Here is a 14,344-nt window from a genome sequence, read left to right on the forward strand (position 1 = left end):
CAGGAGGAGTCAAGGAGGAGTTTCCCAGGTAATCCGAGTATCCTGACACCTGGCGGAGACCACCTCTCCCCCTCCCCACAAGAGTCATTTCCATGAACAAAGGAATGGGCGAAGTTTCCCTGCCCCCTGAGGGGAATCCGGTCGGGGTCCTTTGTTGGAGTCCGTATTGAATACACTACCGTATGCAGTTTATTGTGTTTCTGATAGCTTTTCGTCTGAGCCCTTCCCGATGGTTATCAAGGCAGCCCCGCCATCCGGAGAAGGGCCGCTGTGTACGTGACTGCACGGTTCAAGGCTTATGGCCGATCAAACCCAGCTCACCCCCCTTTGATAGTTCTTGTAATATGTAGTGAAATAAAAGTGGTCCGGTGAAAATCCATTGTACGGCTGATTTTTGGTGAATTTATAAAGAATATAGTCACTGAAGTTCAAAGTACTTTCCTCTTTCGGAAACAACTTGCAACATTTTGATTAAATCAGTCATGGTCCATTGAACTCGGAAACAATGAATCGGGAGCTGTCAAAAGGTGAGGGAACAGACGCTCGCAGCCTGCAGTACCAGCGTGGCCGCCGCAAGGGGCGCTGTCCGATAATGCTGATTGGCTGAGGCGGCCGCCGATTGACAGCAGATCTCGGTCGTCCGGTCTACTCACAATAAGGATAGGCGTTCGCGGAGTGCTGTGGTGTGAAGCTGTCAAGCCGGCGCTTCCTTATTTACGGAAGGCCTTTAAGGGATGGCCCTCTAAAGGGACACCTCTGGGCTGGGGAGGGAAGATGCGTGTATGTGAGAGTGTGGTGCTTGTGCGAACACGTGTTAGTGTGGGGGGGGGGCGATTTCCGGCGACAGTTGGGCATCACTTTCCTTATGCAGCCACACTGTTTTCACTTCCTCCCAAGTTTCCCAGTAGTTCCACTTGGTTGATCAGATCCCATCTGTTGTTGAGGACTAGGTCCAAGACAGATGATCCCCTTCTTGTTTCTTCCACCTTCTGGGTCATGAAATTGTCAGTGAGGCAATTCTGCATGGTCGCTTTCCTTAGACCAGGGCTAGAGGCTTCCTTCTCTTTCCTCTTCCTTTTTTCCTGTCAATGAAGGTTCAGAGTCAGGGCAGTGGTGCAGTCCAGCCCTGGCTCCTAGCAAGACTCAGCCACGCTTGCTCAGGAAACATTTCTCTTCTCCTGGCCATGTATCAGTCTGATAACAGACCAATATGTTTGCTTTGTAGGATTTGCTAGCACCTCTAACTCGGACCATCAGAACTTGGCAGAAAACGAAAGGATTCCTTCCGATCTCTTGGAGGCTTCATGAGAGCCCAGATGGATGAGCAAGACTCAGCTGGCCCTGAAGCAGGAGGAGGCCCTGCCCTCCAAACTGGGAGCAGTGGGGGATTATGGGAAAACTCAGTGCAGAAGATCCCGGGTGAGGAGGACACCCTCTGCTCAGAGGTGCAGAGCCAGCAGTTGACGCAGTTCTGCTCTCAGGAGGCCAGAGGACCCCGAGAGGCTTGCGGCCGACTCCACCACCTTGACTGTCGGTGGCTGAAGCCAGAAAGTCATACGAAAGCTCAGATGCTGGACCTGGTGATCTTGGAGCAGTTCCTGGCTGTCCTTCCGCTGGAGATGGAGAGCTGGGTGAGGGAATGTGGAGCAGAGACCAGTTCCCAGGCTGTATCCCTGGCCGAAGGTTTCCTCCTGAGTCAGGCAGAGGAGAGGAAGCAGGCAGAGCAGCAGGTGAGAGAGACTTTCCTCTGGAAACTCCCAAGGGGCTCCAAGCAAGACAGGGAGCCTTCCAAGATGCTCTCCTAACGGCTCGCCCTCTTTGGAGAAGCAAGGGATGAGATCTGCTCCCCTAAAGTGTTTGCTCCGATCATTCCTTTTCTAATCCTTCTCCCCATTCTCTGTTTTGAACCCTTGTTACTCTTTCAGAGAAAGGATCTCTTTGCGGAAATGGGCCTGGATTCCTGTGAGGCAGAGAAGACTCCGTTGGACGCCAGAGGGAGGCCACTGGGTAAGGAGGAACTCGTCTTTCTTCTCATTCTGTGGATCTTGAAACTAATCTTTGGGGTCTGTTCATCTTTAGGGGGGGAGGCACTTGGGGCCAAGAGCCCAAAGGAGGGCAGATGTATTTTGAAGAACACAAAATTGAAATGGGTACAATGTCAAAATGCACTCAACAAGCAAGACCTTTTCCATGGCACATCTATGGCACTTATCTCTAAGTGCTGAACCTCTAGTTATAGGTAGGTAGCCGTCTTGGTCTGCCGTAGTTGAAACAATATAAAAAAAATCATTCTAGTAGCACCTCATAGACTAATTAAGTTTGTTATTGGTATGAGCTTTCATGTGCATGCACACTTCTTCAGACACACTGACGCTGACTTCTGAAAGAGACTTCTGTTTCAGTGTGTCTGAAGAAGTTGCTTCTGCCTACCATGGAGCAAGGCGAGAGTCAGCAGGGACCCCCACCCGAGGACCAGGAGGACAGCAAAAGCAACACAAGACCTTTGCCTGCTGGAGCTGTCCCTGTCAAGGGGGAAATAAAGAAACATGCAGTCACAGATGACTACAAAATCTCTAAGCGGGTGCTGGGCCTTGGCATCAATGGCAAAGTAATGGAGTGCTTTCACAAGGCAACAGGGAGGAAATGTGCTTTAAAGTTGAACGACGTGGCCCAGGGAGAGAGGGGAAAATAGTGGAAGTGAACAGCTGGCTTCGCAAATGGTGTAAACAGGAACGGTTTGGATTCTTAGATCACGGACTGCAGTTTCTTGAAGATGGACTTCTGGCAAGTGATGGGCTGCACCTCACAACGGTTGGGAGAAATGTTTTTGCCAAAAATCTCAGAAACCTCATCAGGAGGGCTTTAAACTGACTAATGTGGGGGAGGGAGACAGTGCTCCTGAAGGTAGGAGTCTATCAATTAATGAAGATGATCATCCAAATGTCATAGACCAAATGGAGCAAACAGCACGCGGACCTAGTGGAGGGAGGAAAAAATCCTTAAATAAGAGACACGGGGGAATGATTAATGGACTTCAATGTCTGTACACTAATGCGCAAAGCATGGGAAATAAACAAGATGAGCTTGAGCTCTTGGTACAGCAAACTAAATATGACATAATAGGCATCACTGAAACCTGGTGGGATAAGTCCCACGATTGGAATGTAATAATGGGGGGATACAATCTATTTCAGAGAAACAGACCAGACAAGAAAGGAGGAGGAGTGGCGTTATATGTCAGGGATGTGTATACCTGTGAAGAGATCCAAGATTTAGAACCTCAAAGCCAAAGTGAGAGCATTTGGGTCAAAATTAAGGGAGAGAAGAATAACAGAGACCTCATTGTGGGAGTTTACTATAGATCCCCAAGCCAAACGGAGGACATAGATGCTGCCTTCCTGGAACAGATGGCCAAGCATGCAAAAGGAAGGGAGATAGTAGTAATGGGGGACTTCAATTACCCGGATATTTGTTGGACGTCAAACTCAGCCAAGAGCATAAGGTCAAACAGATTCCTCACTGGCCTTGCAGACAACTTCATTGTCCAGAAAGTGGGAGAAGCAACAAGAGGAACAGCCATTTTAGATCTGGTCCTAACCAATGTTGATGACCTGGTTAGTGGGGTAGATGTGGAAGGATCATTAGGCGCGAGTGATCATGCTCTTCTGAAGTTTACTATACAGCGGAAAGTAGCAGCCAAGCATACTAGGACTCAATTTCTTGACTTTAAGAAAGCCGACTTCATAAAACTTAGGGAAGTGCTGGGTGAGATCCCATGGACAGCAATACTAAAAGGAAAGGGAGTTCATGATGGCTGGGAGTTTGTTAAGAGGGAGATAGTAAAAGCACAACGTCAGGCAATACCAATGAGACGAAAACATGGAAGGTGCCTAAAGAAACCAGGGTGGCTATCTAAAGAACTTTTAACTGAATTAAGATTAAAAAAGGATGTGTACAAAAAATGGAAAAGGGGGGAAACCACCAAAGAGGAATTCAAACAAATAGCCAGCATGTGTAGACACAAAGTCAGAAAAGCTAAAGCACAGAATGAACTCAAGCTTGCTAGAGAGGTTAAAAGCAACAAAAAAGGCTTTTATGGGTATGTTCGTAGCAAAAGGAAGAACAAAGAAACAGTGGGGTCACTCAGAGGAGAAGATGGTGAAATGCAAACAGGGGACACAGAAAGGGCTGAACTCCTCAATGCCTTCTTTGCCTCAGTCTTCTCCGATAAAGAAAACAATGCCCGACCTGAAGAATTTGGAGCAAATGATTCAGCAAAGGAAACACAGCCCAGAATAACTAAGGAGATAGTACAAGAATATTTGGCTAGATTAGATGTATTCAAGTCTCCAGGGCCAGATGAACTGCATCCAAGAGTATTAAAAGAACTGGCAGATGTGATCTCAGAACCACTGGCAGTCATCTTTGAGAATTCCTGGAGAACAGGCGAAGTCCCGGCAGACTGGAGGAGGGCAAATGTTGTCCCTATTTTCAAAAAGGGGAAAAGAGAGGACCCAAATAATTACCGCCCAGTCAGTCTGACATCAATAGCAGGGAAGATTCTGGAACAGATCATTAAGCAAACAGTCTGTGAGCACCTAGAAAGGAATGCTGTGATCACCAATAGTCAGCATGGATTTCTGAAAAATAAGTCATGTCAGACTAACCTGATCTCGTTTTTTGACAGAATTACAAGCCTGGTAGATGAAGGGAACGCAGTGGATGTAGCCTACCTTGATTTCAGCAAGGCATTTGACAAGGTGCCCCATGATATTCTTGTAAAGAAGCTGGTAAAATGCGGTCTTGACTATGCTACCACTCAGTGGATTTGTAACTGGCTGACTGACCGAACCCAAAGGGTGCTCATCAATGGTTCCTCTTCATCCTGGAGAAGAGTGACTAGTGGGGTGCCACAGGGTTCTGTCTTGGGCCCGGTCTTATTCAACATCTTTATCAACGACTTGGATGATGGACTCAAGGGCATCCTGATCAAATTTGCAGATGACACCAAACTGGGAGGGGTGGCTAACACCCCAGAGGACAGGATCACACTTCAAAACGACCTTGACAGATTAGAGAACTGGGCAAAAGCAAACAAGATGAATTTTAACAGGGAGAAATGTAAAGTATTGCACTTGGGCAAAAAAAATGAGAGGCACAAATACAAGATGGGTGACACCTGGCTTGAGAGCAGTACATGTGAAAAGGATCTAGGAGTCTTGGTTGACCACAAACTTGACATGAGCCAACAGTGTGACGCGGCAGCTAAAAAAGCCAATGCAATTCTGGGCTGCATCAATAGGAGTATAGCATCTAGATCAAGGGAAGTAATAGTGCCACTGTATTCTGCTCTGGTCAGACCACATCTGGAGTACTGTGTCCAGTTCTGGGCACCACAATTCAAGAAGGACACTGACAAACTGGAACGTGTCCAGAGGAGGGCAACCAAAATGGTCAAAGGCCTGGAAACGATGCCTTATGAGGAACGGCTAAGGGAGCTGGGCATGTTTAGCCTGGAGAAGAGGAGGTTAAGGGGTGATATGATAGCCATGTTCAAATATATAAAAGGATGTCACATAGAGGAGGGAGAAAGGTTGTTTTCTGCTGCTCCAGAGAAGCGGACACGGAGCAATGGATCCAAACTACAAGAAAGAAGATTCCACCTAAACATTAGGAAGAACTTCCTGACAGTAAGAGCTGTTCGACAGTGGAATTTGCTGCCAAGGAGTGTGGTGGAGTCTCCTACTTTGGAGGTCTTTAAGCAGAGGCTTGACAACCATATGTCAGGAGTGCTCTGATGGTGTTTCCTGCTTGGCAGGGGGTTGGACTCGATGGCCCTTGTGGTCTCTTCCAACTCTATGATTCTATGATTCTATTCTAAGTGAGAGACGCAGGAGCTGATGGCTTCCCTTTGACTTTTGTCTCTCGCAGGTGACCGAAGGATGCCCCCCAGACCTCCTCATCCATCTTTTCATGAGAACGGAGGAGAAGCAGCAGCTGTGGAAACAGATCTGGTATGGGGAAAGAGTCAGAGGAGTGGGGCAGCCAGGGAGCCTCTGGGCCGGAAAGAATTTCTCCTCCTCTTGGCTTCCGTCAAAGCCTCTGTCCTGAATAAAGATGGACAATGCCATTCAAGAAGCTCTATGTGCTGACAGGAATGAACAGCCACCTCACCTCAGCTATCCTTCTTAATTTCTCTGTATTTATCAGTAGCTGCAGTCATATTTCTATATTTATCAAAAAAGGCTTCTAAGCTGTGGTCAGAATTAAGTAGCCCCATCAGCTGCTGGAGACCCCCCCCCTGTGCCCCCATGAGCTCCATGAAGTTGGCTGTAGGGCACACGGAGAGTTCCATCGCCCCCCAAGCATCGCACAGCGGGAGTAGAGAAGGGATCATTCTGTCTATCAAACAGGAATGCTTCCACAGACAGAATAATTTGAAGAACACCATGTGGAGTTCCACCCATGCACACAAATATTTATACCCATTGTCAGATGCTGCTGGTGGTTGCTCGTGAGTAACCAGTCAGGACTCTTTACAGTGCAGATCTACAAAGTTCATGTCCGTCTCAGTCACTTGCAGAATCTGGGAGTGGCCCCTTCCGGCTTCTCCCCCAACATAAGAACTTTGACACCCCAAGCCTCCTCCTCACCTCCTTGCGTTTCACCCCTCTGCGCAAGCTGGGCGACAGAAGTGGCGTGCGTCCCTCCTGGCCAGCCTGGCGAGGTGAGGCGCTGCTCCTCAGGAGTTTCGGAGGCTCTCTGTAGCCCAATGGCCCCCCTGCATCCCTCCCCTGACACCCATCATTAAAATGCACAATAAAAGAAGACAATTAAAATGTTCAAGTAAGTGTCTGTAATTAGAATGTGCAGCAAAGTAACCCCATTGAAACAACACAACAATGAATGGGCAGAAAACAATCAAGCAATGTGTAGTAGAGAATCTTTATGCTGTCTAAGTGGAGGACCTTTTCCTTTTTCCTTCAGGGTCCTCTGTGTTTTAAAGATGTCGCTGTGTATTTCACAGAGGAGGAGTGGGCGTTGCTGGATCCTGACCAGAGAGCTCTGCATAAGGAAGTCATGGAGGAGAATCATAGGATTGTGGACTCTCAGTAAGGCTTCCAGCTGGATCATAATCTTTTCTTCCTCCACATTTGCCTTTTAAAACCATGATCAGGCTGATCTCAGCTGCCCTTGAGAGCCAGTGTGGTGTAGTGGTTAAGAGCGGTAGTCTCATAATCTGGTGAACTGGGTTCGCTTCCCTGCTCCTCCACCTGCAGCTGCTGGGTGACCTTGGGCCAGTCACACTTCTCTGAAGTCTCTCAGCCCCACTCACCTCACAGAGTGTTTGTTGTGGGGGAGGAAGGGAAAGGAGAATGTTAGCCGCTTTGAGACTCCTTAAAGGGAGTGAAAGGCAGGATATCAAATCCAAACTCTTCTTTGTTTCCTGCTTGGCAGGGGGTTGGACTCGATGGCCCTTGTGGTCTCTTCCAACTCTATGATTCTATGATTCTTCTTTTTGAATGTAGACTTCATCATGGGGACAGAAGATGAACCTGCTTCTATCAGGTTTATTAGTTTTTCTTCTGCAACTTATTGGTTTACCAAAGAGAAGACTGAACTTGCAAATGGTGCAGATTACATTGAGCCAAACAAAATCCATCCTGGAAAGTGCCAGGCCTTTTGAATCTCAGGTTTCCATCAATATGTCTCTCTCTTAATGCCAGTCAACAAAGGCATTCATTAACCCTGTAGTAAAACCGCAAATCTAACTCCCTTCTGTTATTTGTCTGTCACAAGTGTTTATTAGCATTGTTTAATAAGTTGGGGCTCCATTTCTTCCTGAGACTCCAATCTTCCCTCATTTTTGCAGGTGGTGATGGATTGGAAGTTATGAACAAGGGAGACCACGACAAATTACACACAGTGGGGAAGTTGTATGAATATTTGGAATTTGGAGAGAGCATCAATCGCAGCTCCGATTCCACTTCCTATGAAATAAATCCCATTGGAAAGAATCACTATCAGTGCTTAGAATGTCAAAAGACTTTTAGTCGGAAGGGTAGTCTCACTTCCCATCAAAGAATTCATACAGGAGAGAAACCATATCAGTGCTTGCAATGTGGAAAGAGCTTCAGACAAAGGACCCATCTCACTCGCCATCAAATAATTCATACAGGGGAGAAACCATATCAGTGCTTGCAATGTGGAAAGAGCTTCAGAAAAAGGACCCATCTCACTCGCCATCAAATAATTCATACAGGGGAGAAACCATATCAGTGCCTCGAATGTGGAAAGAGCTTCAGTGTGAGGGCTCACCTCTTGGCCCATCAAGTAATTCATACAGGAGAGAAACCCTATAAGTGCTTGGAATGCGGAAAGAGCTTCTCTCAGAGAGCTAAGCTCACTTACCATCACAGAATTCATACAGGGGAGAAACCGTATCAGTGCTTGGAATGCGGAAAGAGCTACAATCACATCTCCAAACTTACTTGCCATCAAAGAACTCACAGCGGGGAGAAACCGTATCAGTGTTTGGAATGTGGAAAGAGTTTTACCCATAAGGAAAGTCTCACTTCCCATCAAAGAATTCATACAGGGGAGAAACCCTATCAGTGCTTGGAATGCGGAAAGAGCTTCCATAGGAGCTGCATTCTCACTTCCCATCGAAGAACACATAGCGGGGAGAAACCCCATCAGTGCTTGGAATGTGGGAAAAGCTTCAGTGAGAGGGCTAATCTGGTAGCCCATCGAAATATTCATACAGGAGAGAAACCACATCAGTGCTTGGAATGTGGAAAAAGCTTCAGTAGCAGATCTAATCTCACTTCCCATCAAAGAATTCATACAGGGGAGAAACCCTATAAGTGCTTGGAATGTGGAAAGAGCTTCAGGCAGAAAGCTCAGCTCACAGATCATCAAAGAATTCATACAGGGGAGAAACCATATCAGTGCATGGAATGTGGAAAGAACTTCAGGCAAAGGGCCCAACTCACTTCCCATCTAAGTATTCATGAGGGGAAGAATCCACATCAATGCTTGGAATGTGGAAAGAGCTTCAATAGGAGGTCTCATCTCACCTGCCATCAAAGAACTCACAGCGGGGAGAAACCATATCAGTGCTAGGAATGTGGAGAGATTCATCTGGAAGATAAGTCTCACTTCCCATCATACAATTCATACAGGAGAGAAACCATATCAATGCTTGGAATGTGGAAAGAGCTTCAGTAGGAGGTCTCATCTCACCTGCCATCAAAGAACTCACAGCGGGGAGAAACCATATCAGTGCTTGGAATGTGGAGAGATTCATCTGGAAGATAAGTCTCACTTCCCATCAGACAATTCATACGGGAGAGAAACCATATCAATGCTTGGAATGTGGAAAGAGATTCAGTAGGAAAGGAAGTCTCCCTTCCCATCAAAGAATTCATACAGGGGAGAAACCTGATCAGAGCTTGGAATGTGGAAAGAGCTTCAAATGGAAGAAACTTCTCACTTTCCATCAAAGAACTCACAGCAAGGAGAATCACAGTATTTGAAGATGGCCATCACATCTCTTAATCTCCTCTTTTCTAGGCAAAACATGGCCAATCCCCTCAAACTGGTTTATGCCCAGTATTTTCCTTTCTCTTCCCCAGCTCTGACCTTCAACAGGAAGGACTGGTGGTGAAGAGAGCACCTGTGGCCCACATCTCTTCAGCTTCCTCCCAGAGTCTCGCAGTCCCATGATATACATTGTCCGTGTTAGTATTATTTGTACCCACATGAATCAGAAGGAAGGAGTAGGGGTCAGTTGGCTTTAAAAGACATGGCAACTTCTCTGTCACATTGTGAATCTGCAGACCGTCTGGGACATCCTCTTTTCTCCACACACTACTTCTTCTGCCCCCTCAGTAGGGAGTCACCTATCACGTCTCCTCCTCTGGGGAGTGGCAGGAATTGTTTGATATGCTGTACCTTCCAAGACCTCCTTGGAGTATTCTATGGTCTACAAGTGCTGTTCTTGAGTTCTTGTCTGTTGGAGTTGCCTAGTTCATTTCCTTGGAAGATAGCAAGTGGGTTATCAGCATACTCATCCATGATCAGTAGCCGCGGATCTGAAGGAGTTAGGTCAAGAATGAAAAAGGACTCCTCTAATAATACTAATGCTAATATTACATGACAATTTATTATTTTTACCCTGCCCCAGCCACTCTGAGCAGCTTCCAACAAAAGAGTAAAAATACATTATGACATCAATCATTAAAAACTTCCCTAAACAGGGAAGTCCATCTCCTCTTGTCTCTTCCACCTCTGGGGGGTGGCCGAAATCATTCTGGGCTCTGCACCTTTCACAGCCACCTTGGTGTATTCTCAGGTCGGCAACTGCTGTCCTAGCTCCTCTGGCCCAGAACTGGTGTCCAAGGTGAGAGCATGGAAGCCATTCTCCAGCTCCAGTGACAAAGCGTGGTTCGTGACTGTCCTACCTCTGTGTTTCACATTCCTCCAGGGGTTGGTCTTTTGCAGTGGGCGATCTTCCTCCAGCCTGGGGCCACCCCATCTGTGTTGCTGTTGCATGACAGTCAACCCAGCTCTATCCAGAAACTCGGCATGTTGTCCTGTAGCTCAAAGCATGGCTAGGAAGGCCTCAAGTTGCTGTAGCTTCTCTTCCAGCAAGACAACCAGTTTGCACTTGCTGCAGGTATACAAGTGTATGTTCTCCGGCAGAAAGACAAGCATGGCACAGGGGTTGCAGGTCACTGCAGCCGCTCCCTCGCCCTGCATGTCTCTTGGTCCTATGCACGCCAGGGGACAATACTCTGGGCCTCCCCCTTAAATGCCCTCGCAAATGCCTATGTTTGGGAGGCCTCTTCGTGAGCTCCCAGAAGCTGCAATGAGCTAAGTTTGACTGCTGCTGGTTGCTAACTCCTTCCTCTGCTCATTCCTCCCAGGAGCCACACCCTCAGGCCTGCAACCAACCAAGCCTCTAGCACAGTGGTTCCCTGTTAGCTAATTAGCCCCTAAAAAGCAACGGATTTTAGATATGCTATAAAAGAATACCGTAAAATTTGTGATATTGCCACAAATTGCCTATCCCCAGACAGTAGGAAAAACCTGTCTCCATTGCTGCACTACAACTGAAATTTTTTAAAAAAGCAATTGTGTCTCTAACTTGCAAGTGTTGAAAAGAAAGTATCACAATGTTGAAAAGAAAGTATCGCTCAGCCCTAACACTAAACTAAATCATCAGATGGTGAGCTATTCTGCTAATCATCGTCGCTATTTGCATAGCTATCTTGCCTGTTGGACTTCCAAGAGGAGACATGAATCCCAAACACATCAGGCAAGATTCACTGCAAACCCTGCCTACAAGCAGTGGCAGAGTCCTCTAAACTTTAAAATCTTTGAAGAATAATGTCAGGGGTTCAGGAGCAGAGGCGAGGGCAAGGGAGGAAACAGAGAGCGAGGGGGAGGAGTCCGAAGGAAAGATGAGCGATGACGACGACCCGAGATCTCCGAGTCTTTCCAGTGAATCGGAAGATTCACAGAAAGGAGCGCCAGTGGTCAGAGCAAGGGGGGAGCTTAGGGGGACACCCCAGGAAGAAGGGACAAAAGGGGGTTCAGAGAGCAGCAGTTGGAAATCGGGGCCAACGTCCCCAACAGAGCGCAGTGGGGAGGAAGGGCGCCAGGTATCGGGATCCGGCGGCTCGCCACAGGGGGGAGGGCATGAGTCAGGAGTGGCCACACCTCCATCGGAGAGCGAAGAAACGGTCAAGCGGAAAGTGGAAGGTTGGGCGCACGCGCCAAGTTCAAATGCACAGGAAGGCGGCACAGTAAGCAGCCCGGAAAGGGAGCCAGGTCCTAAAGCCCGCCGCAAGGAGACAGAAGGGTCCGGGGGGTCAGCGTCAGAAGAGTCCCGGAAGGAAGAAACCATGGGGGGCAGAGGGACCCAGAGAAGAAAGGAAAGGCGGAAAAGGTGGAGTAAGGCTAGGGTATTAAGTTTGTGTACAGGAGGCGGGGACTCAGACGGAGCTTCGCCGGTCTAGCTTATAAGACGTAGGGCTGCACGCTGCAGCTTGGAAATGGAAACTGTAACTCAATAAAGACTTTTATAAAGTGAACGCTGGCTAGCGTGATCCTCTGTGAGCTAGGATCTGGAAGCAGCTCTGACAAATAATAATAATAATAATAATAAATTGTATTTGTACCCCGCCCTCCCCGGCCAGAGCCGGGCTCAGAGCGGCTAACATCATATAAATAACACAGCATACATAAAAACAGGCATCAGTTAATTAAAATACATCTTAAACTTAATTCTGACAAATTAAAATCTGGACGAACGGCAGTTGACAGGTTAAGACTGAGAGCAGTTAATACTTGCCAGGACCAACTGTTTTCACATCTAAGGACCTGAGAACAGGCTGGGAGGCCTCCTTCATGCTGCTTCTTATACAAAGGAAAATAGGTCAGACTGCAAACCCTGACCCTGACACTAACTGGACTTGCTCTTATTCCCTTGGCTCTGTGTTTTATTTAAAGGTCTTCCCTCTGCTGGGTATCAGCCAAGTGGTGTAGAAGTAAATCCTTGCCACAATTCACTGGAAAGCTAAATCTGCGACTCCCTTGGAATAATAGGGAGAAGATAGGACTACTCTTGCAATATATGAACAGATTGCTTTTAGACGTAGATTGTGTGCGGACAAATAGAATGGTGTTTGGAATGCATTGCTATAAAGCACAGTGACTTGCTCATAGTTTTCTACTATTGCAATAATTGGACTACTTCTATATTGCAAAGTATCAGTTTCAAGCAGTTTGCTTTGTTTTGTTTTGACCTTTCTCTGACTTTTTCCACTTCATTTCTCTTCCCAAAATGTTCATTAAAATATAAATATTAAAAAGAGAGAAGTTGGATGGGGTATTTCCTTCTGGTTTTTTACCCCGTGGGGAGATCCATAAAAGAAAAAAATGTCACCCATTTATTTCTAATTGTGCAAAATTGTCCAGATGTGGGCACGGAAGGCTTTTCTTGCCATTTATTTACATGGAAGCAAAACCTTTATTTAATTTCTTTCCCTTCTGGGGCTGTTGCTAAAAAAGTGAGTCATCAAAGGTGGTAACAAGAATATGGAGAATATATATATATATATACATACATACATACACACACACACACACACAAACACACCGTATATATGGGACGCAGGTGGCACTGTGGGTTAAACCACAGAGCCTAGGACTTGCTAGGACTTAGAGAGCCAGTGTGGTGTAGTGGTTAAGAGCAGTGGACTCGTAATCTGGGGAACCGGGTTCGCTTCCCCGCTCCTCCACATGCAGCTGCTGGGTGACCTTGGGCTAGTCACACTTCTCTGAAGTCTCTCAGCCCCACTCACCTCACAGAGTGTTTGTTGTGGGGGAGGAAGGGAAAGGAGATTGTGAACCGCTTTGAGGCTCCTTAAAGGGAGTGAAAGGCGGGATATCAAATCCAAACTCTTCTTCTTCTTCTGCCAATGAGAAGGTCGGCGGTTCGAATCCCCGCGATGGGTTGAGCTCCCGTTGCTCGGTCCCAGCTCCTGCCAACCTAGCAGTTCAAAAGCACGTCAAAGTGCAAGTAGATAAATAGGTACCACTCCGGCAGGAAGGTAAAAGGCGTTTCCGTGCGCTGCTCTAGTTTGCCAGAAGCGGCTTACTCCTGCTGGCCACATGACCCGGAAGCTGTGTGCCGGCTCCCTCGGCCAATAAAGCGAGATGAGCGCCGCAACCCCAGAGTCAGCCACGACTAGTAAAAGAGAAAGAGGAGAAAGAGTAAGAGACGGAGAGAGAGACTTTAGAAGGTAAGGATATCAGGATATATTTGTGGTGCTGCTCTGGTCGCCTAACAAGCCAGGCTACCTGGGGTGAGCATACCACAGACAGGGAGCCACCACAGAAAAGGCTGGTTCTCATCTTGTCACCCTCTGAACCAGTGGCGTAGCGTGGGTTGTCAGCACCCGGGGCAAGGCAAGTGATTTGCGCACCCTAGAGTGAGTGAGCCAGGTAGGGGCAGAGAGCTGCGAGTGCGAGCGCCCCCCCCCCCGATGTTGCGCCCGGTGCGGCCGGCCCCCCCCTGCACCCACCACGCTACGCCACTGCTCTGATCCTCTCGGGGAGAGGGGACATAGAGAAGGGCCTCGGGTGATCCTAGTGTTGGGAAATGAAATTGTCAGGGAGGCAGATTCTGAGTTCCCACAGATGCTGGGGAAATCGAAGCCTCCCAGGACTACTATCTCTCTCCTTTGAGGAGAGTTCATCTTCTCTTGGAAGGCATCACCCAAGCCTTCAGTCTGGCTTGATGCTCTATGACAGACGCCCACTGTGGTTTCTC

The 14,344-nt window shown here is 47.6% G+C and overlaps 1 protein-coding gene across 1 annotated transcript in view; it reads left to right on the forward strand.

Annotated features, from left to right (window-relative positions):
- The window catches only part of LOC310702585 (uncharacterized protein), a 109,279-nt gene that overhangs the window by 35,224 nt on the left and 59,711 nt on the right, over nt 1–14,344 (forward strand). The window contains exons 2-4 of the mRNA XM_083494383.1: nt 1,226–1,730; nt 1,926–2,007; nt 5,932–6,014. Of these exons, the coding sequence (XP_083350509.1) occupies nt 1,305–1,730; nt 1,926–2,007; nt 5,932–6,014 (591 nt within the window). The 5' untranslated portion in view covers nt 1,226–1,304. The remainder of the gene's footprint in view (nt 1–1,225; nt 1,731–1,925; nt 2,008–5,931; nt 6,015–14,344) is intronic.

The sequence above is a fragment of the Podarcis liolepis genome (genome assembly GCF_965112155.1).
Source record: "Podarcis liolepis genome assembly, chromosome: 3".
NCBI classification, from domain to species: domain Eukaryota; kingdom Metazoa; phylum Chordata; class Lepidosauria; order Squamata; family Lacertidae; genus Podarcis; species Podarcis liolepis.